This window comes from Saccopteryx leptura, chromosome 12 (genome assembly GCF_036850995.1).
Source record: "Saccopteryx leptura isolate mSacLep1 chromosome 12, mSacLep1_pri_phased_curated, whole genome shotgun sequence".
In the NCBI taxonomy this organism is placed as follows: Eukaryota; Metazoa; Chordata; class Mammalia; order Chiroptera; family Emballonuridae; genus Saccopteryx; species Saccopteryx leptura.
The window spans coordinates 17,732,705-17,754,035 of NC_089514.1; the positions used below are offsets into that span (position 1 = coordinate 17,732,705).

At 53.1% G+C, this 21,331-nt stretch overlaps 2 protein-coding genes and 1 non-coding gene across 9 annotated transcripts in view; 1 reads left to right on the forward strand and 2 right to left on the reverse strand.

The window, feature by feature from the left end:
- CDCA7L (cell division cycle associated 7 like) overlaps positions 1–5,189 on the forward strand; it is a 46,190-nt gene extending 41,001 nt beyond the window's left edge. For 2 of the 4 annotated variants that reach the window (XM_066354502.1, XM_066354505.1), the window contains exons 7-10: positions 260–382; positions 2,008–2,157; positions 3,173–3,309; positions 5,052–5,189. In XM_066354502.1, the coding sequence (XP_066210599.1) occupies positions 260–382; positions 2,008–2,157; positions 3,173–3,309; positions 5,052–5,082 (441 nt within the window). In that variant the 3' untranslated portion in view covers positions 5,083–5,189. Of the gene's footprint in view, positions 1–256; positions 383–2,007; positions 2,158–3,172; positions 3,310–5,051 lie in introns of all 4 variants that reach the window. The other 2 variants (XM_066354501.1, XM_066354503.1) reach the window with 1 other exon arrangement.
- A 928-nt stretch (positions 5,190–6,117) lies between these two features.
- The window catches only part of DNAH11 (dynein axonemal heavy chain 11), a 302,981-nt gene continuing 287,767 nt past the window's right edge, over positions 6,118–21,331 (reverse strand). For all 4 annotated transcript variants that reach the window (XM_066354493.1, XM_066354491.1, XM_066354490.1 and 1 more), the window contains exons 76-82: positions 17,600–17,719; positions 14,109–14,351; positions 11,400–11,582; positions 11,207–11,322; positions 8,185–8,297; positions 7,232–7,372; positions 6,118–6,381 (exon numbers count right to left, since the gene is read on the reverse strand). In XM_066354493.1, coding sequence (XP_066210590.1) covers positions 6,134–6,381; positions 7,232–7,372; positions 8,185–8,297; positions 11,207–11,322; positions 11,400–11,582; positions 14,109–14,351; positions 17,600–17,719 — 1,164 coding nt within the window. In that variant the 3' untranslated portion in view covers positions 6,118–6,133. The remainder of the gene's footprint in view (positions 6,382–7,231; positions 7,373–8,184; positions 8,298–11,206; positions 11,323–11,399; positions 11,583–14,108; positions 14,352–17,599; positions 17,720–21,331) is intronic.
- TRNAG-GCC (transfer RNA glycine (anticodon GCC)) lies at positions 7,848–7,923 on the reverse strand. The gene has a single exon. It is a non-coding gene; the product is annotated as a tRNA-Gly (tRNA).

Below are 21,331 nucleotides of genomic sequence, written 5' to 3' on the forward strand. Positions count from 1 at the left end.
CAGGTGCCCGTTTAGGGGGCAGGTGAAACCTGAGCTCCTGTGTATTGATCTGTCCCCTGGCCAGGAAGGAAGCTTGGCACTCACTGTGCAGCAGGGTTTCAGTCCAGGGCTCCACGATCGTGTGATTTTAGGAAAGGAGAAGAGGGACACAGTTAACTGCTCATTAAGGGTGCTAGAACTCTGAGAGTTTAACATCCAAAAATTTTTAGCCACTCAGAATATCTTACGCCAGGTTCTGCTTTGTCACCTCTCGCAGCAGAAGTGCCAGGGGTATAGACGGCGTCACCGGGTGTCTCCCTTCCGGCCCGTGGAGGACATCACTGAAGAGGACTTAGAAAATGTTGCCCTAACTGTTCGAGATAAAATCTACGATAAAGCTCTGGTAAGTGATACAGGATGGTAAGTCACCTGATTGGTATTCTACTGGGACTCCAGGGCACTGGTACAGGGGCAGTCAACCTTTTTATACCTACCGCCCACTTCTGTATCTCTGTTAGTAGTAACATTTTCTAACCGCCTACCGGTTCCACAGTCATAGTGATTTATAAAGTAGGGAAGTAACTTTACTTTATAAAACTTATAAAGCAGAGTTACAGCAAGTTAAAGCATATAATAATAATTATCTACCAAGTACTTTGTGTTGGATTTTTGCTAAGTTTGGCAGAATAAATCTTTATAAAACAACTTACTATAGTTAAATCTATCTTTTTATTTATACTTTGGTTGCTCTGCTACTGCCTACCATGAAAGCTGGAACGCCCCCTAGTGGGCGGTAGGGACTACCACTGCACTAGTATTTTATTTTATTTTATTTTATTTTATTTATTTTATTTATTTTATTTTTTTTTCTGTATTTTTCTGAAGCCAGAAACAGGAGAGACAGACAGACTCCCACATGCGCCTGACCGGGATCCACCCGGCACGCCCACCAGGGGGCGACGTTCTGCCCACCAGGGGGCGATGCTCTGCCCCTCCGGGGCATCGCTTTGTTGCGACCAGAGCCACTCTAGTGCCTGGGGCAGAGGCCAAGGAACCATCCCCAGCACCCGGGCCATCTTTGCTCCAGTGGAGCCTCGGCTGCGGGAGGGGAAGAGAGAGACAGAGAGGAAGGAGAGGGGGAGGGGTGAAGAAGCAGATGGGCGCTTCTCCTGTGTGCCCTGGCCAGGAATCAAACCGGGACTTCTGCACGCCAGGCCGACGCTCTACTACTGAGCCAACTGGCCAGGGCCTGCACTAGTATTTTAAATCCTGCATTGTTGTTAAACTGGGTCTGGGTTCACACCCTGGACCACCCAGGGTACAGAGTGGGCTCTGAGTTGGAGGGTCAGCTCTAACTGGGGAAGGGGAGACGGCTTGGGGCAGGAATGCTCCCCACCCGTGGGAGAGGTTTCTCTGGGGGCTGCACAGTGTCTGGGGGGAGGCAGGGGTATAGTTCAGAAAAGGACTTATTTATAATTGTTACACTTTTAAATACTAAAAAATGTGCTTTTTGGTTAATATAACCACAGCAACTAAAGTTTGAGAGACCGGTTGGGAGGAGGTGGGTTAAAATTTCTTTGAAAGGGTGATCTAGAAGGGAGCTTTGTGGTATTCTGCACATTTTAGGTAAGTCGTGGGACAGCTGTTACAATGTTTTAATTGCCAACATTTTCAAACCAGAAGATCCTCAGTGAGAACCTCCAGATCACCAGGACCTCGGCCGGAGCTGAGTGATGCTGCTCGGGGCCCCCGGCCGCTGTCACCTGTCGCCCTCCGTGGGCTCTGCCCCTCCTCCCACCCCCTCGTCTCTAATCATTTCATTTCTCCCAGGGTTCCTGCTCAGTCTCATCTGCCCCGGTAGGCTTCTCCAGCCCCCAGGGGTGCCACGGCCTGTCCCAGGAAACAGGCTGCTGGCGTCTGAGAGGGCCGTGCGTCCTTGTGCGCTCGGGAACGTGCCTGGCAGCGGGCGGCCTCGCGGACATCACCCCATAGATCCTTCCTCCGCTGCTCACAGCCTTCTCCCCTCAGGGCAACACGTGCCATCAGTGTCGGCAGAAGACCATGGACACCAAGACGGTGTGTCGGAGCCAGAGCTGCGGCGGGGTGCGGGGGCAGTTCTGTGGGCCGTGCCTGCGCAACCGCTACGGGGAGGACGTGCGGTCGGCGCTGCTGGACCCGGTAGGAGCCGCGTGCACACTCGCCAGGAATCGTAGCAGTGACGGGAGCCTGCGGGCGGGGTTCCCAGGGTGACGGGGAACCTGTGGGCGGGGCTCCCGGGCCCCTGTGGGCGGGGCTCCCGGGGTGACGGGGAACCTGTGGGCAGGGCTCCCAGGGTGACGGGGAGCCTGTGGGCGGGGCTCCCGGGGTGACAGGGAGCCTGTGGGCGGGGCTCCCGGGCCCCTGTCGGGGGCCAGTAGCTGTAGAGCTCTGTGCCGTCCTCACCACCTCCTCTCTGCACCTGAAGTGCTAAGAGAAAGGAAGGACAGGGAGCAAGCTGACCAGTGGACAGGACAGGGGACGAGGCTGCAGTGGGTTTTCCAAGGTCAGCCGAGCTTGCTGACAGTGGTCTCACTCATCCTGGGGCTTTTCCTCCAGCGGCAGGAGTTGCCTGGGGTTTTCCTGGGCCGGGCGGGGGTGTCACAGTGGAGGGTGATTTCTGTGTGCCCACAGGGCGCTCAGGCTCCACACCCGTTAATGCAGTTTATTTACATGGAGCTGTGAAGTAGGTTTGTAACCTCCCTATGCCTCCGTTCCTTCTGAAAAGTAATAGTCTCCTGGTTATTAGTAAGTATGACCTTGAACCTGGACATTCTGTGCTCATGACCTCTTACATAGCAGTAGATCTCTGTCCCCAGTTTGCAGATGACATTAACCTGCCATTCGGGTTAAATGATTTAACCACAGTCCCACAAAGGGGAAGTGGAAAAACTAACATCCATCCCCAGGTCTCACCGATCTTAAGTTCTGAACAGGTGTCTACTAGTTTACGTTAGCTGGTCCTGGATAAAACCAACATTTTTCAGTGTTTCTGAGGGTATGACGTTGGGGCTTTTGATGTCTGTTAGAGGACAGAAACAGATGAGATGGCCCTCTCCTTATGACGTGATTAAAGGCTGGGGGAGGGGTCAGCTGAACCGGGCCCGACCAGAGCCTGCAGCTGACGCTGGCCTTCCTGTGCTCATTTCTCTCCCAGGATTGGATGTGTCCTCCCTGCCGTGGGATCTGCAACTGCAGTTACTGTCGGAAGCGCGACGGCCGCTGTGCCACAGGGATCCTCATTCACCTGGCCAAGTTTTACGGTTATGACAACGTCAAGGAGTACCTGGAGAGGTAAGCACCCCAGATCAGAGTGGAGGCTGCTGTCTGGGGTCCCCCAGATCAGAACGGAGGCCGCCATCCTAGGTCCCCCCGGATCAGAGCGGAGGCCGCCGTCCTGGGCCCCCGGATCAGAGCAGAGGCCACTGTCCTGGGTCCCCCGGATCAGAGCAGAGGCCACTGTCCTGGGTCTCCAGATCAGAGCAGAGGCTGGCGTCCTGGGCCCCCCGGATCAGAGCAGAGGCCACTGTCCTGGGCCCCCCGGATCAGAGCAGAGGCCACTGTCCTGGGCCCCCCGGATCAGAGCAGAGGCCACTGTCCTGGGCCCCCCGGATCAGAGCAGAGGCCACTGTCCTGGGTCCCCCGGATCAGAGCAGAGGCTGGCGTCCTGGGCCCCCCGGATCAGAGCAGAGGCTGGCGTCCTGGGTCCCCAGATCAGAGCGGAGGCCGCCGTCCTGGGCCCCCCAGATCAGAGCGGAGGATACCATCCTAGGTTCCCCAGATCAGAGCGGAGGCTGCCGTCCTGGGCCCCCCGGATCAGAGCAGAGGCCACTGTCCTGGGTCCCCAGATCAGAGCGGAGGCTGCCGTCCTGGGCCCCCCAGATCAGAGCGGAGGATACCATCCTAGGTTCCCCAGATCAGAACGGAGGCCACTGTCCTCGCCCCCCCCAGATCAGAGCGGGGGCCACTGTCCTGGCCCTCCCAGATCAGAACAGAGGCCACTGTCCTGGTCCCCCCAGATCAGAGCGGGGGCCTCCGTCCTGGCCCCCCCAGATCAGAACGGAGGCCGCTGTCCCGGGCCCCCAGGTCAGAGCGGGGGCTGCCGTCCTGGGTCCCCAGATCAGAGCGGGGGCCGCCATCCTGGGCCCCCAGATCAGAGTGGAGGATACCATCCTAGGCCCCCCCAGATCAGAGCGGGGGCCGCCGTCCTGGGTCCCCAGATCAGAGCAGAGGCTGCCGTCCGGGGCCCCCAGATCAGAGCAGAGGCTGCCGTCCGGGGTACCCCAGATCAGAGCGGGGGTCGTCGTCCTGGGCCCCCCGGATCAGAGCGGAGGCCGCCGTCCTGGGCCCCGCAAGGCAGCCCCTGTGGGTAGGGAGTGGCTGCCCCATGCAGGTTGACTCACAAACTGCCTTGAATGGCACCCAGTCTGCTGCGCTTGCCTTGGAAAGGTTCAGGACTGCTCTTTATCCTTATTAGGAAATTCCCTCCGTGGCTCAGAGTTTCAGCCTGGAACTGCCTGGATCTGACATTTCCCCCTGTGGGAAACACCTGGAATACAGGCAGTGCCCGGGTTACGAGAGAGAGAGGGTTCTGTGGAGTAGCTCTTAACTGGGAACAGCTACATATACCTATCTAGACCAGTGTTTTGTCTTAACATAGTGTTTATCTTTACCTTGCTGTGTATATAAATACTTACACATCTTCAAACCTACAGAACCGGTCTCTTTTGTAAGCAGGACTGACTGTACCCAAGGCAGGCTGAGGGGCAGCCCTGACCCCACTGGGCAGAACGGAGAGGTTTGGGGATTTGTATTTAGGATGTGGCTGTCTCATTCTGGGGGTTGGGGAGATAAATTATGGTCCACAACACACTCTGGAAGCAGTTTCAGAGCAAGGCCAGGCCTAGTGGGGGCCTGCCCGTGGGGTCCCCTGCTCCTGAAGCAGGAGTCGGGGCTGACAGCAGCAGGAGACCCCGGTCTGGGCCTTGCACTCTCTGAGCTTTGGAGCCTAGAATGCGACTTGGTCTTTTCCTCAGCTTACAGAAGCAGCTGGTGGAAGACAATTGAGAGAAAGAAGAACCAGCCAACTGACCTCTGAGGACTCCAGGGAGACGTGCCCAGTGTACCGTTTGTGCCTAAGATTTCTTAGTTGTGTTTTTATACAGAAATCCTTCATAGATCGAAATACTTTATGTTTTTTTAAGATTGTTTATATTGCTTACAAAGATTTCTTGGGAAGACAGGTAAGCACCTCGAGGGAATCAACGTAGGTGCATCTATGCAGGACTGTTTGAATGGTTAAAATGATCTGCAGCTGATTAAAAAAGCACAGTTAACGTTCCAGAGAAAACATGGTATCGGTAGCTCTTGCCTTTGACACTGTTTCTAGATGGTGCCTGGATTTTATTTTTGCCTCCCAAAGGGTAATGGGAGGCCAAGTCTTACAGGGGTTCCATAACCTTCGTTTTACCTTATCATGACCATAGTTCAAACCCCATAGTTTAACCTGCTCTGAGTGATTGGAAATTTATACTGAAGAGCGTTCCCCTAAATTACAAGGTGCGATTAATGACAGAACTGGAGAGTACTAGAGGTTTATTTTTTATTAAAACTTGAATGCACAAAAAGTGGGCTGTCACGATGCCGACACTGGAGGCCTGGGGGGCGTCTGCCTCTTCATTCAGGATTCCCTAGGGCCAGGGGCTTCGCTATAGGAAAAGAATGTAAGAGCTAATTTTTAATTTAAATTTTTTTTTTGTTGTTTAATATCTTATAAGAACTAAAATCCCACCTGTTGACCAGGAGACTTCGACCCACTGTATTTGAGGTTGTGAGTGCCGTGGTACTTTCTGTGTTGCGGGGTGGGTACTGGGGAAAGCTGAACATTAATGAACACATTCTGACCGGTTTTCCAGTATTTCTTTGTACGTTTGCCTCTGTGTCTTCCCCACTTTTAAAGGATGGTGTTTAGAAGTATTAACGCACAGTTACTTAAAAGGGACAGAAGCGGGAATATGTTTTGTAAAAGCCTCTCAGTAGAATAAATTAACGTGCATGTGACCGAGGCGAGGACACAATGCAGAAGGCTCCCTGTGTCCCGTCCGGGCGCCAGGGCCATCTATGCCTCCAGCAGCAGAGCCACGCCCGCCAGGACCCACTTGGCCGCCTTCTCTCTGCTCTTCAGCCTGAAGGTCCAGACGTAGTCGGGGCCCCTCCTTTTGGTCTTGTACACAGGGCACTCGTAGGTGTGTCTGGTGTCCAGCCTGTCCGCGGGTATGGCTCTGGCAAAGATGACCGGCATCCCCGAGGTCAGCTCCTTGAGGCGGGCTTCAGCGATGGTGCCCGTCTCCCTGTCCCATCTTGCACCTGCGGCAAAAACACACGGGTTGTCAGGGTGGGCCAGGGTGGGGCGGCTCTTGTAACTGCTGTAGGCAATAAACGTCCCAGTTTTGTCAACGTTCCTGCTGGTCGGTGGCTTCCTTACTGAGCTGGCCCACAACGGAGGTGTGAGTGGGAGGCCACGTACACGCAATAAAGCAGCCCATTGCTCCCGTGCTTCACACCAAAACTCTCATGGAGTCTGTATTCATCCAAGTTAGTGTACTTTCTTAATAATCCAGACACACTAAAGCAAACTAGTTTGCCCCGCCTTTTCAAAACTGGCCCTGGAGTGCGTGTGGAGAGTGGGAGGGCTTCCGTCTACCACACTCGCTTTCCCCTGCACCTCTGCTTACCGAGTCCAGCTACCTCATCTCCACTGCCTGCCCTGCCTCTAAACACTTGAACTTGTGGCCTGTGCTCTAGAATGAAAAAAAAAGAGCATCTTGCATTTCTGAAAGTGTTCTCTGAGTTAAGAGGCAGTCCCGCAGAACCAATTCCTGGCCAGGTAAATTTGGAAAACTAAAGAGATTTACAGTGGACAGTGGCATCTTGAAGGCTTGGAGATGTCTCACAATAAGTGAAAAGTAGAAAGATTTTGAATTGATTGCATTGAAAAGCACAATAATTTAAGTGAGAGCCATCACCCCAAATGCCTTAAAATTTGGCTCACGTTGGACATACATCCTGGCATTTAAAAAAGAGCAGGCAATGAGGTGAACACCCACTAACGTGAGTGAATGCCCAGACGCAGACCAGAGAGGGTCAGTACTAACTTGAAGCTGTGTAAGAAGGCTCCCTCACTGAGTGGCTGCATGTACGCCCCGGGGCGTATTACCTTCCAGGAACAGCCCGTGCAGATAGGCGCCTTCCCTTGGCGGGTGGCCATATTCTTCCTTGGTTTTCTTGGTTACATCAACTGTCAGGCACATTTTATCCAGCGGCCACTCATTTTTTCGGGCCGTGGTCTGCATGATTGCTTTGGGAGGAGAAGGGACAGGAATTGAATCAGGTGAAGTTGTGTGTAAGGGTCCCAGGAGCCACCAGCAAGCTGAGCATCTACCGCGGCATGCTCTGGCCCACACCGTGTTTTTGGTGCTTGCGTGTTTGCATGTGGCTGCATCAGAGCAAGGTCCGCAGGACAACCTCGCAGCTTTTTTTTGTTTGTTTGTTTGTTTTTTGTTTTTTTTTTTTGTATTTTTCTGAAGCTGGAAATGGGGAGAGACAGACAGACTCCCGCATGCGCCCGACCGGGATCCACCCGGCACGCCCACCAGGGGCGTCGCTCTGCCGCGACCAGAGCCACTCTAGCGCCTGAGGCAGAGGCCAAGGAGCCATCCCCAGCGCCCGGGCCATCTTTGCTCCAATGGAGCCTTGGCTGCGGGAGGGGAAGAGAGAGACAGAGAGGAAGGAGGGGGAGGGGGGTGGAGAAGCAAATGGGCGCTTCTCCTATGTGCCCTGGCCGGGAATCGAACCCGGGTCCCCTGCACGGCAGGCCGACGCTCTACCGCTGAGCCAACCGGCCAGGGCCAACCTCGCAGCTTTGACTGGAGCCGCCCCGGCCATTTGGCCCTGTCGTGGCAGGATGGAGCTCTGGGCAGAAAATGTTTGCTAGCGTGAACCACATCCCGTCTCCTTCCCTTGCACTGCCCTTCTGCCTGGAGGGTCATTTCCTGTCACCTCTCTTCCTCAACGGCAAAGGTCTGGGGAGCCCGGCAGGGAGAGCCACTCACAGGTGAAGGCAGGTGGGATTTCTGCGAGGGCGGTGGTTCTGGGAGCATCAGACCTTACCAGTTAAGAAGGACTGGGGGTTGAAGAAGCCAGAAAGCCACACCACGGCCGGAAGGGCGAGATCCTGTGTCCAAGTGTCCAGTTCTCGACATCGCAAGAGGAGGTTGTTAAACCTGGTAGGTAGAAGAAGGTAGGAAAAAATAAGCTTGCTTTTTGGTTAATACAGAAGTTTCCCAAAGAGATTAGGTACATTCTGGGGAAGGGTGGAGGTAGAAAGGTACACACCACTGAGAACCAGCAAAATCGTTCCCTGATTTGCAGAAGGACCTGTCGTACAACTGCTATCAGGGATGAGAACACCAGGGAGTATGGGAAACTTGTCTCCATTCAATTGTTTAGATCCTACGCCTAGGTGGTGGCTGTTCACTGGAGGTCTTTGTATGGTCTGGGCTGACAGGTGCCCACGGGGAACAGGCTGAAGTGCAGGGTGCATGGGAAGACCACCCGCGTGTGTCTGGGGACAGGGAGGGGCGGCTGCTGTGACTGTTACTAGACCTAGACCAGCGTTGCCAGGAAAGGCAGTGAGCATACTACAGAAGTCTTCCCACAGGCAGTGATTTCCTGAAAGCAGGAAAGGGGGTTGTAAAGTTATTTTATCCACTGCAAACCTGTGGTGTAAAACTGCTGCTTTTAGCCCTGGCCGGTTGGCTCAGCGGTAGAGCGTCGGCCTAGCGTGCGGAGGACCCGGGTTCGATTCCCGGCCAGGGCACACAGGAGAAGCGCCCATTTGCTTCTCCACCCCTCCGCCGCGCTTTCCTCTCTGTCTCTCTCTTCCCTTCCCGCAGCTGAGGCTCCATTGGAGCAAAGATGGCCTGGGCGCTGGGGATGGCTCTGTGGCCTCTGCCCCAGGTGCTAGAGTGGCTCTGGTCGCAACATGGCGACGCCCAGGATGGGCAGAGCATCGCCCCCTGGTGGGCAGAGCGTCTCCCCTGGTGGGCGTGCCGGGTGGATCCCGGTCGGGCGCATGCGGGAGTCTGTCTGACTGTCTCTCCCTGTTTCCAGCTTCAGAAAAAATGAAAAAAAATAAAAATAAAAAAACTGCTGCTTTTACCCAGGTCCTCGCATCTTTTTAATTTTTTAAATTTTTTTATTTTTCTGAAGTTGGAAACGGGGAGGCAGTCAGACATACTCCCGCATGCGCCCGACCAGGATCCACCTGGCATGTCCACCAGGGGGCGTTGCTCTGTTGCAACCAGGGCCATTCTAGCGCCTGAGGCAGAGGCCACGTAGCCATCCCAGCGCCCAGGCCAACTGCTCCAGTGGAGCCTTGGCTGCGGGAGGGGAAGAGGAAGACGGAGGGGGGGAGGAAGGGAGAAGCAGATGGGCACTTCTCCTGTGTGCCCTGGCTGGGAATCGAACCCAGGACTCCCGCACGCCAGGCCGACACTCTACCACTGAGCCAACCAGCCAGGGCCGGTCCTCGCATCTTAGCTGCACGGTCTGGCAGGGTAGGAAGTACCCGCAGTCTCCCTTGGAGGAGGCTGGCCCACAGAGGCTAAGCAAACGTGAACTTGGATAACAGGGAACGCGTGAAACGACATGCAGGTTGAAAGACTCACAGACAGCGGGGGAATGGGAGCGGAGGACAGCCCAGCACAGAAGCCAGCGAAGCAGCTCTTGGGGGGATGGACCCGTCCTGACAAGTCAGGAGGAACACAGAGACCCCGATGAACCTTTCTGTGTTGACTGCCAAGGCCAAGGAGCAGCTGGAAATAACTTCTGACCCTGGCTTGGTGACACGTCCCTCGAGTCATACGCACATGCTGAGGACAGTCTGATTTACTGCACATCAGACTAGAAACTTTTCAAGGTGAGCCAGGAGATGAAACTGGGCACTGCTGGCTTTGAAAACGAGGGCATAGATACTGCCGGTCAAGGTGGCTGAGCAGGTGAGCACTGCTTGCCACCCCCACGACCACATCAAAATTACATCTTGAGTATAGAGCCCCCTGAGCTCCTGTGACGCAGGAGATGATGAAGCCGTGTGGGAACCGGGAGGCGTGACAGAGACGTGAGTTGGGCCGCTCCCACACCCACGTGTGGCAGTTAAGAATCCGAGGGGTCTGAGTGCTGGGAAGAGGTGTCCTCACGACACCCTGCTGTGACAGTCTGGCATTCTGTCCAGGTGAGATGGAGGCCGCTGGAGTCCCAGGCGTTCTCAGAGGGCCCCCGTGCACACTTACTTGCTGATGGATGCCTTCACTGTGAGCTCCAGCCCCACTGGGCAGCAGCTTGTAAGCGCAGGGACGGACCGGAGATGGCTAGCCACGGGCTAAGGGCTGGAGGAGCAGCTCGCTCCAGGACTCAAGTGCCACTGCCCCTTTGTGGAGACCCCCTCCCCACACACTCACACAGCCTGCAGGCTAACAGGTCTTCTCTCTGAGACCTGCCTCCCCTCCCGCCCCCCCAAACTGGGAGCCCTGCCGAACCTCTTTCAGAGGCTGAGCCACACAAGTCGCAGGCCCAGGCCTGAGCTGTGTACTTTTCCTAAAATCTCTAACAGGCCCACAAACCACAAACAAGTAGTGGCCAGCCTCGACATGCCCTACGTATCTTGCTAAGTGGCCCCAAGCCTGGCACTAGGGACAGCTGGCCTCATCTCACAAGGTGACCGCTCCCGGGTGCCTCAGTCGAAGCACAGGCAGCCACCAACCACAGATCACACTGCAGCTCCCGTCAGGTGGCCCTGGACCACAGAGGCAGCACATTCAAGTTGCCTCCCGTGGCCGTCGCAACTCCATGAGGGAATTCTATTTTTCAGATGATAAAATGAGAAATTAGGTCAGGTCTTTGGTCCAAGATCAAACGGCTAATAAGTAAGAGGCAGAATTTCAATCTTGCTCTGATCCTGAGTTTTAATTACTTTTGCTTTTGAAGCAACACTCTAAGGAAATCCGCATGAAACTGGTAGGGGTTTGTACACTTAACAAGTGCAGTCCCAAAGCCCAATCTTGGTAACTCTTACAGGCTGAACAAGGAATGAGCATGAGCAGAGAGGCCAGCGGGAGCCAGGGGAGCTTACCACTGGGCCAGGCCGTAGGTAGAGGCGTAAGCCAGTTTGCTCCAAGTGTCGGGAACCGTGTCGTAACTCAGTGCGGACTGCTGGGCTTCCACAGCAGGAGACAGGGTCAGCTCCCCCTGGCGTGGAGAGAGAAGGCCGCCTCGTGACTGTCTTCCGCTGTGGGGGAGCCTGCTCTAGCCCCCTTTCCGCTTACCTTCAAACCAAGGTCCAGCTGCTGAAGCGACCCCCGCATTTCCCGGAGGAGAGCATTCATCCTCTCGCATTCTTGGAAGCAGACAAGAACGTAGGGGCTTCTGTTGGAGTTTCTCTGCGTGATCTCTGCCATGTTGAACTCTGCTGGGAGCTTCTCCAAAATGTCATCCAAGACACTCCTAACCTTAAATCACGAACACAGTCAGCTCCTTTGCTTTATTTTTGGTCACAGTAACTATATACATATATCTCACACACAGTCAGCTCCTTTGTTTCATTTTTGGTCACAGTAACTATATACATATATCTCACACACAGTCAGCTCCTTTGTTTTATTTTTGGTCACAGTAACTATATACATATATCTCACACACAGTCAGCTCCTTTGTTTCATTTTTGGTCACAGTAACTATATACATATATCTTGGGTTTTTTTAAGACCCAGAATATAGCATACAACTCCCAGAGGCGCGTGCTAATGCGTTGAAAAGATGCCTCCCCTTCCAGGAGGTGGGCAGAGTGGCCCTGCCAACCCCCCAACCCCCATCAAAGCAGCCTGCTCCCTTCTTTTTTTTTTTTTTTTTTTCCTTTTTTTCCTTGTATTTTTTCGAAGCTGGAAACGGGGAGGCAGTCAGACAGACTCCCGCATGCGCCCAACTGGGATCCACCCAGCATGCCCACCAGGGGGCGATGCTCTGCCCATCTGGGGTGTCGCTCTGTTGTGACCAGAGCCATTCTGGCGCCTGAGGCAGAGGCCACAGAGCTATCCTCAGCATCCGGGCAAACCCCGCTCCAATGGAGCCCTGGCTGCGGGAGGGGAAGCGAGAGACAGAGAGGTAGGAGAGGGGGAGGGGTGGAGAAGCAGATGGGCGCTTCTCCTGTGTGCCCTGGCTGGGAATCGAACCCGGGACTCCTGCACGCCAGGGCAATGCTCTACCATTGAGCCAACCTGCCAGGGCCAGCCTGCTCCCTTCTTTAGGTCTCATCAGGGAGGGGCTGCTATTTGCTTGCAGGGTCCTTTGCTGTTTGCATTCAGGGACTAGAAGAACTGTCAGCCACATTTCATTTACATGTGAAAATACAACAACAGGAAGTAGAACCCCAACACTTACGTATTTTACGTTTCATAAAAAGTTCATTTAACTAGCCATCTCAAAAGTCACGCAAACCAAAGATGCCCGTAAGCTTGAGTTAAATCTAGTGACTCTAGGGTGCTGCCTTCTGGGATACTCTAAAGTTTTGGGAGCGATTTGGTTGACATTTTCCACGAGGAAGCTTCTATCTTCCCTAATTGTTGCCCTGAAGAAATAAAAGATATATACTCTGGAGACATGGATGTGTCTGTCGCTCTCCATTGTGCTTATTTATTCTAAGTTTTCCTGCGCTGTGGGAAACCAGCAAACACCTACACTGGAGAAAGAACTGAGTGGTACTGCCCGTCTCCAGCTCCAAACCGCTGATCTCTCAGATGGCCACCTCTGCTTCCGCCACCTGCCTGCCAGCTGCGTTAGCGCCCTGGCAGGTGAACTGGCAGGTTCACAACGGCGGTGGATTGAAGCACAGTGTAGTAGAGCAGTTGGGTAAGAGGATGGCTTTTGGAGTTGGCTACAATTTGGTTTCTCTCACTGGCCCTTTCTAGCTGTTTGGCTTTGGGATGTTGCCCAAGCTCCTCTCTGAAATAGGGACCCTGGTGCTACTCAGCGCGCTCTTTGGTACCGGGTGCACACACTGGACGGACGCTCGTAGCTACAACCTGGGGTGTGGGGGCATCTTGACCTCGTTGGCTTTTCTGCATTTTTGAGTTTAATGATCGGTTTCCTTGTTGGAAAGAATGAAATCCAGAAACTAGATGGAAACCCCATCCACCTCTGTGCTTCTGTTCACAACTAGAGCTTTTCCCAAATGGATGAGTTCTTACCTTGATCACCGTCTTCTTAAAAATCTAACATTCACATAGGGAAGATATTATATAGTATATAGAACATAGCACCTTACAACAAATTCTATAGTTTCTAAATTCCAAACAGGTTTCTCAATAAATGGCCTTATTTCAAGAAATAATTGAAAGATCTTAAATGATACTGAAAGTTCCTAGAACCCTACTATAATTAGAGTTGATGCTTAGTGTGTGAATGTTACATTCTTTGCTCCAGCAGTTCCTCTTCTGAGTATGGGTATTATGAGTGGATACCTTTGGGAGTTAACTTTGTTGACAAAAGACGATACAAGAATGTTCATGGCTATGATACACATAATAGTGAAAAACTAGAAACCACCCCAGAGGTTCGTCCTCTAGAGGTTAAAGAAGTATATATTCATGTAACACAGTAGTGAAAAAAATGAACCACCGGTCTGCACACAGCCTGGAGGAATCCCACAGATATAATGCAGAACGGAAAGAGCCAAGCATTGATAAGTACATACCGCCTGGCTGCATATACCTGGAGTTCAAACACGGGCAAAGCTAATCTATGGGGACAGGGGCCGGGAAAGCAAGGGCACCTCTGGGCTGGAGCGGGACGGGTACATTGACCAGTAAGGGGCGTGAGTATCCTGCAATACTGGGAACATTCTGTATTTTTATCTGGGTGGCCATATGGGTATACAGTATACAGAGGTATAAACCCACTGAGTTGTACCCCAAAGAATAGTGCATTTCGCTGAATATACATTATACCCCAAAAGCAAAGAAAAGCAAGAGACCCCTTACCTTGTCCTCTGTGGACTGCCCCAGCTCCTCACTGACCAGCGCGTTCCTGGGCTGCAGCTCCAGCAAAGCTCTGAAGAGGGCGTGGGACGTCACCGTCAGGAACTCGATTTCAGCGTTTGGGTGGAGGCCGTACAGCGCTGGGCTTTCTGGAGGAAGCCTCTCCTCTATGTACTGGTGGTAGCCTGAGTAATCCAGATCGGGTGGGGCTGCAAATCCCGGTGCCAGCACGAGTTCATCCTCAGTCTTCAACCACAAAGGGAAGGTCAGTTACTCCAAACTAAACAGGCATCTGTCTTGGCTTCCTAAACACTTGGGGAACTCTGGTGAGCAGTGCCAGCACCCTGCTGGGCAGGCAGCAGCTCTCTGAAATGTTGCCCAACCCCATTCGGAATTGATGGTTTGGCGCTGTTGTGGTACCATGCTGAGCTCTGGGGAGGACTCCAGGGAACGCACCTGAAGCCCGTCCACCCCTAAGACGGCTTGGTCTGCAGTTTGCCTTGAGGCCACACACACACACACACACACACACACACACACACACACACCGAACAGCTGCTGAACTGTCCTGTTCTTTGGTCAACCTGTCACATGCTTCAAGTCCCTGATGCTCCTAAACACCCTCACTTTGCAGAGAGAAATGTTTCCTGCTCATGCTGTTTATATTATTAGGAACTTAATCCAAGACTTTAGCATCTGCCGGACATCTTTTTGTCTCAGAGAATCAATAGTTCTAAATAGACGGCTTTCAAAAAAAAAAAAAAAAAAAAGAAAATCCAGACATGGCCAAGAAGGACAGGAAAAGATGCTCAACATTCATTCATCTTTAGGGAGATGCAAATCAAAACCACAGTGTGGGCCCTGGCCAGTAGAGCGTCGGCCTGGCGCGCGGGGGACCTGGGTTAGATTCCCGGCCAGGGCACATAGGAGAAGCACCCATTTGCTTCTCCACCCCCCCTCCTTCCTCTCTCTCTTTCCCTCCCGCAGCCAAGGCTCCATTGGAGCAAAGATGGCCTGGGCGCTGGGGATGGCTCCTTGGCCTCTGCCCCAGGCACTGGAGTGGCTCTGGTCGCGGCAGAGCGACGCCCCGGAGGGGCAGAGCATCGCCCCCTGGTGGGCGTGCCGGGTGGATCCCGGTCGGGTGCATGCGGGAGTCTGTCTGACTGTCTCTTCCCATTTCCAGCTTCAGAAAAATACAAAAAAACCCCCAAACAAACAAAAAAAACCCCACAGTGTGGTACACTTCACACCGTTTGTGCTACAGGTGAAATTGAGGCTCAGGTTCAGTGAGGTGTCTAAAATCACAGCAAATAGAAGAATTGAACTTGAACCTAAATTAGGCTTTTTTTTTTTTACTTCAAAGCCCAGCCCCTGAATTGCTTCTATCATCAAAATAGTTTTAATATATAACAACTTGCAGGTGACTTACTTTCCAAATGTAGTTTACTATCCCTACTTGTTTGGCATTGCCAAGTACACACTGCACATGCGCAGATGGCATTAATACTAATTCCCTACCTTTGGCCAGAGACCCTCTGGGGCTCACTGCCCTCAGGGAACCCTCCCTGAGTGCAGACTCATCTATCCAACAAAGAACTCACCCATCCTAACAGGACAGCGGCACTGCCAGTATTCTGAGCAGCGTAACTTTAACCCCCACGTCACTAATGGCTGCTTTCTGAACACAGTCGGATGCAACCAAAGATACAAATCTCCAAGCCAGTTAACCAACGTGAGAAGTGGCAAAAAGACGTCCAGCATATGCTGAAGTCTTGGATTAAGTTCCTAATCATATTAACAGCATGAGCAGGAGACACTTGCATGAGAACAAAGTAACTGGTTCTGCAGCCTGCCTCGCAGCCACCCAGTGCGTGACCTTCCCCCGTCAGCTGAGCACACTGTCCAGGGAGAAGCACGCTTGCACAGGACGCCTTTCTGTCCCGAAGACCTGCGCGGAAGGGCAGGTCCCTGGTTCCAAAGGGCTGACACACTCCGGGGACACCCTCGGGCTCTGTCGTCTGGATTCGTTTTACAGTTATTGGAATGGGAGTTTAGACACGGGAAGGTTAACGGACTGTCTGGTTTGGCAGTGGTAATTTGCTCCTTGTCCTCAGGCCAGAGGCAGAGAGGAAAGAGCAGCGGGAGCTTCTCACTCTGCCCCTCACCTCCACCATCATTCCGAGAAATCAGCCTCTGTAAAGGTCATGCTCCACCACTGTTTATCCTTCCTGTCTCCATGGTAACCCGCTCCCAGACCTCTTCTGAGCAGTGACTTCCAATTGTGTTAAATTGAAAGTTGTTTTTCTGACCTGTGAAGTTCTGTGCATTTAGAACTCAGGAAAGACCAGGAGACTCACTATCAAAAGAAACACTTAAGTAATAATGGTCACATGGCCGGAACTATTCTCCCCCCTGCCTTGTCCCCAAATTGTTTAACATATTAAATGCAGGGGGAAAAAAATAACATCTCCCCAGTTGTCTATATTTGTTTTCAATAGACCATGTTTTTTAATAGACAATTATATTCCCTTTCAAAGTGGACTCAAGGAAGGGTAACCAAAAACCATGTGATATTTTTATGAGATGACGTCGTCGCAAAAATTATCAACAGGAGGTTGCTCAAACTATTTTTTAAAATGACACTGCTCTAAACACAGTGTTTTGTCCAGCTGGGAGTGGAGATGACGTGGTGTACAGAGTGCCCTGGGTTCCCAAGAAATAACCACGCAGCGCCATGACCATGAACCTGGAAGCCTTTTGAGGGGCAGCCTGAGAAAAGCGTGGCCACCCCTGGCAGCTGCTTCAATGTGGGAAACAAGGACCAAGTGCTTTAGCCAGAAAGGCCAGCCCAGGTCCTGAACCACGTGGGTGTCCGGTCCACACAGACTCGGGGTTGGGAGGATGAGAACGGGCAGAGGGTACCTCGTACCCCTAAACCCCAGTACAGCGGCACTCTTCCCGCTCCGCGCAGAGGGAAGGGCTGGTTCTCAAATCCCCACTTTTCCTTGAGCATGTATTGAGTTAGAAGTTAGTGATTCACATTTAGAAGACTCCATGGTTTCTGTGATGGAGAGAAACTATAGCTTTCACTAACTTCAGAGTCTTCTAATGGAAATTCTTGGCCAGGGCTCCTGCTGTTGATAACTGAGTGACTTGGAGCAAATCACTGCACCTCAGTCTTTCTGTCTGTGAAATGGGGCCGTGTCAGTTCTGCACACCTCACACGGTTATTCCCGGGACCAGGGAGTCAGTGCATGTGAGAGGGCTTCCCCTGGGCAGTCATCAAAATGCAGCTTCTGACCCTACACGTCTGGGAGGCGGCCCACAGTACTGCATCTCCACAGATGTCCGGCTCCCCTGAAGGTGGACCAGAATGGACTCGCAGAAAGCCAAGAATCCGCAGTAACATTTAAGACTTACCTACAGAACGCAATTGTAGAAATTCTTACCAGATTGCTTTCTTCAGTGAAATGAATTTTTAAAAAAAGTCTTACCAGCGATGGATTCATGAATTCCTCTAAGTACACCCGGCAGAGTCTGCGGTCCCAGGCGTCCGTGATGTGGCCCCCGTACATGATCTCACCGAAAAGGTACCGGAGGTCTTCCCATGGGACCTGGGGGAAATCACGCAAATGTTCACTTCTGGGCCCAGGGCACCTGCCTCAGAGCGGTCCATGGGCGGCAGGCACACACCTCTCCACAAGCCCCTTGAGCCCAGTAAGCCCCCAGATCTCCACCAACAGGAGACCTAAAAGCTCAGGGCTTAGAGCACCGGTCTTGTAAAAGCAGTTCAGAAAATGTCTAGGCTTCTGCATGGGCTTTCCTGAGAGAACCACATTCAGTGTTTTAATACATTCAGGGAAGATTTACTAGCAATGAGCTTTTTATGCAGTTTTGTGTGTGTGTGTGTGTGTGTGTGTGTGTGTGTGTGTGTGTGAGAGAGAGAGAGAGAGAGAGAGAGAGAGAGAGACAGGAAGAGAGATGAGAAGCATCAATTCTTCGTTGCGGCTCCTTAGTTGTTCATTGATTGCTTTCTCATATGTGCCTTGATGGGGGGGGGGGGGGGCTACAGCAGAGCAAGTGACCCCTTGCTCAAGCTAGCAACCATGGGGTCATGATCCCACACGCAAGCCAATGACCCCGCGCTCAAGCTGGATGAGCCTGTGCTCAAGCCAACAACCTTAGGGTTTCGAACATGGGTCCTCTGCATCCCAGTCTGATGCTCTGTCCACTGCGCCACCGCCTGGTCAGGCTTTATGCAGATTTTTTTTTTTTTTGTATTTTTCTGAAGCTGGAAACGGGGAGAGACAGTCAGACAGACTCCCGCATGCGCCAGACCGGGATCCACCCAGCACGCCCACCAGGGGGCGATGCTCTGCCCACCAGGGGCGATGCTCTGCCCCTCCGGGGCATCGCTCTGTTGCGACCAGAGCCACTCTAGCGCCTGGGGCAGAGGCCAAGGAGCCATCCCCAGCGCCCGAGCCATCTTTGCTCCAATGGAGCCTCGGCTGCGGGAGGGGAAGAGAGAGAGAGGAAGGAGAGGGGGAGGGGTGGAGAAGCAGATGGGCACTTCTCCTGTGTGCCCTGGCCGGAAATTGAACCCGGGACTCCTGCACGCCAGGCCGACGCTTTACCAATGAGCCAACCAGCCAGGGCCTTTATGCAGATTTTACAGCAAACAATTACCCCTAGAACATGTTATGGAGGTAAAGTTGAGGCATTCGAAATCTCATCCCAAATATCATGAGAGGGTACTAATGGTTCACAGGGCCTGGGAGGACTGACATGTTTTCACGATCTGATTAAGGGAAAGAAAACAAACGTAATCTAAATCCGGGGTGTATTTTGAATGCTGTCGACTTCTAAAAGTTCATGTAAACAAATCCCCTTGCGACAGATGGATTTGAGGGCTTGTTTTATGGCACGACTGACCTACCTCACTGTGGAAGGCGTGTTAGCTAATGTCTGTACCATGTTTTATTCAAGAAATCACTCTGTCTCCTCTTTATTCGGCTTTGCAGGGTTTTAAGTCTCTCTCTGCCACCCTTTAGCTTCCTCTGGGTTTGCACAACATGCCAGTTTGTGATGAAGCCTTTCTAGACAGGAACCTTTCTACCCTCGGGGGCAATAGACCGCCTCCCAACAGCTCCAGTAAAAACTTAATTATAGCCTTCATTTGTTGCACGATGTGACAGAGCAAGTGAAATTGCTCCGACTAGTCCGATGTACTTGCTACAAGTTTCTGTGGATGTGAATAAATGAACCTCAAATGTGTCTTTCTTTTCAGCCAGTTTGATGTGAATGGAAAATAAAAGGGAAATGACTGCACCACGTGCTCTCTCTGAACCGCGTACTGTATCTGAACGGCGTGCTCTCTGAACCACGTGCTCTCTCTGAACCGCATGCTCTCTCTGAACCGCATGCTCTCTCTGAACCACGTGCTCTCTCTCTCTGAGCCGCGTGCTCTCTCTGAGCTGCGTGCTCTCTCTCTCTGAGCCGCGTGCTCTCTCTGAACCGCGTGCTCTCTCTCTCTGAACCGCGTGCTCTCTCTCTCTGAACCGCGTGCTCTCTCTGAACCGCGTGCTCTCTCTCTGAGCTGCGTGCTCTCTCTCTCTGAACCGCGTGCTCTCTCTGAACCGCGTGCTCTCTCTCTCTGAACCGCGTGCTCTCTCTCTCTGAACCGCGTGCTCTCTCTGAACCGCGTGCTCTCTCTCTCTGAACCGCGTACCTTCTCTGAACCGCGTGCTCTCTCTCTCTGAACCGCGTGCTCTCTCTCTGAACTGCGTGCTCTCTCTCTGAACCGCGTGCTCTCTCTCTCTCTCTGAACCGCGTGCTCTCTCTCTCTCTGAACCGCGTGCTCTCTCTTTCTGAACCGCGTGCTCTCTCTCTCTCTGAACCGCGTGCTCTCTCTCTCTCTGAACCGCGTGCTCTCTCTCTCTCTGAACCGCGTGCTCTCTCTCTCTCTGAACCGCGTGCTCTCTCTCTCTCTGAACCGCGTGCTCTCTCTCTCTCTGAACCGCGTGCTCTCTCTCTGAACCGCGTGCTCTCTCTCTGAACCGCGTGTTCTCTCTCTCTCTGAACCGCGTGCTCTCTCTCTGAACCGCGTGCTCTCTCTCTCTCTGAACCGCGTGCTCTCTCTCTCTCTGAACCGCGTGCTCTCTCTCTCTCTGAACCGCGTGCTCTCTCTCTGAACCGCGTGTTCTCTCTCTCTCTGAACCGCGTGTTCTCTCTCTCTCTGAACCGCGTGTTCTCTCTCTCTCTGAACCGCGTGCTCTCTCTCTGAACCGCGTGCTCTCTCTCTCTCTGAACCGCGTGCTCTCTCTCTCTCTGAACCGCGTGCTCTCTCTCTCTCTGAACCGCGTGCTCTCTCTCTCTCTGAACCGCGTGCTCTCTCTCTCTCTGAACCGCGTGCTCTCTCTCTGAACCGCGTGTTCTCTCTCTCTCTGAACCGCGTGCTCTCTCTCTGAACCGCGTGTTCTCTCTCTCTCTGAACCGCGTGTTCTCTCTGAACCGCGTGCTCTCTCTCTCTCTGAACCGCGTGCTCTCTCTCTGAACCGCGTGCTCTCTCTCTCTCTGAACCGCGTGCTCTCTCTCTCTCTGAACCGCGTGCTCTCTCTCTCTCTCTGAACCGCGTGCTCTCTCTCTCTCTGAACCGCGTGCTCTCTCTCTCTCTGAACCGCGTGTTCTCTCTGAACCGCGTGCTCTCTCTCTGAACCGCGTGCTCTCTCTGAACCGCGTGCTCTCTCTCTCTCTGAACCGCGTGCTCTCTCTCTGAACCGCGTGCTCTCTCTCTCTCTGAACCGCGTGCTCTCTCTCTCTGAACCGCGTGCTCTCTCTCTCTCTGAACCGCGTGCTCTCTCTCTCTCTGAACCGCGTGCTCTCTCTGAACCGCGTGTTCTCTCTCTCTCTGAACCGCGTGTTCTCTCTCTCTCTGAACCGCGTGTTCTCTCTCTCTCTGAACCGCGTGCTCTCTCTCTCTCTGAACCGCGTGCTCTCTCTCTCTCTGAACCGCGTGCTCTCTCTCTCTCTGAACCGCGTGCTCTCTCTCTCTCTGAACCGCGTGCTCTCTCTCTCTCTGAACCGCGTGCTCTCTCTCTCTCTGAACCGCGTGCTCTCTCTCTCTCTGAACCGCATGCTCTCTCTCTCTCTGAACCGCGTGCTCTCTCTCTCTCTGAACCGCGTGCTCTCTCTCTCTCTGAACCGCGTGCTCTCTCTCTCTCTGAACC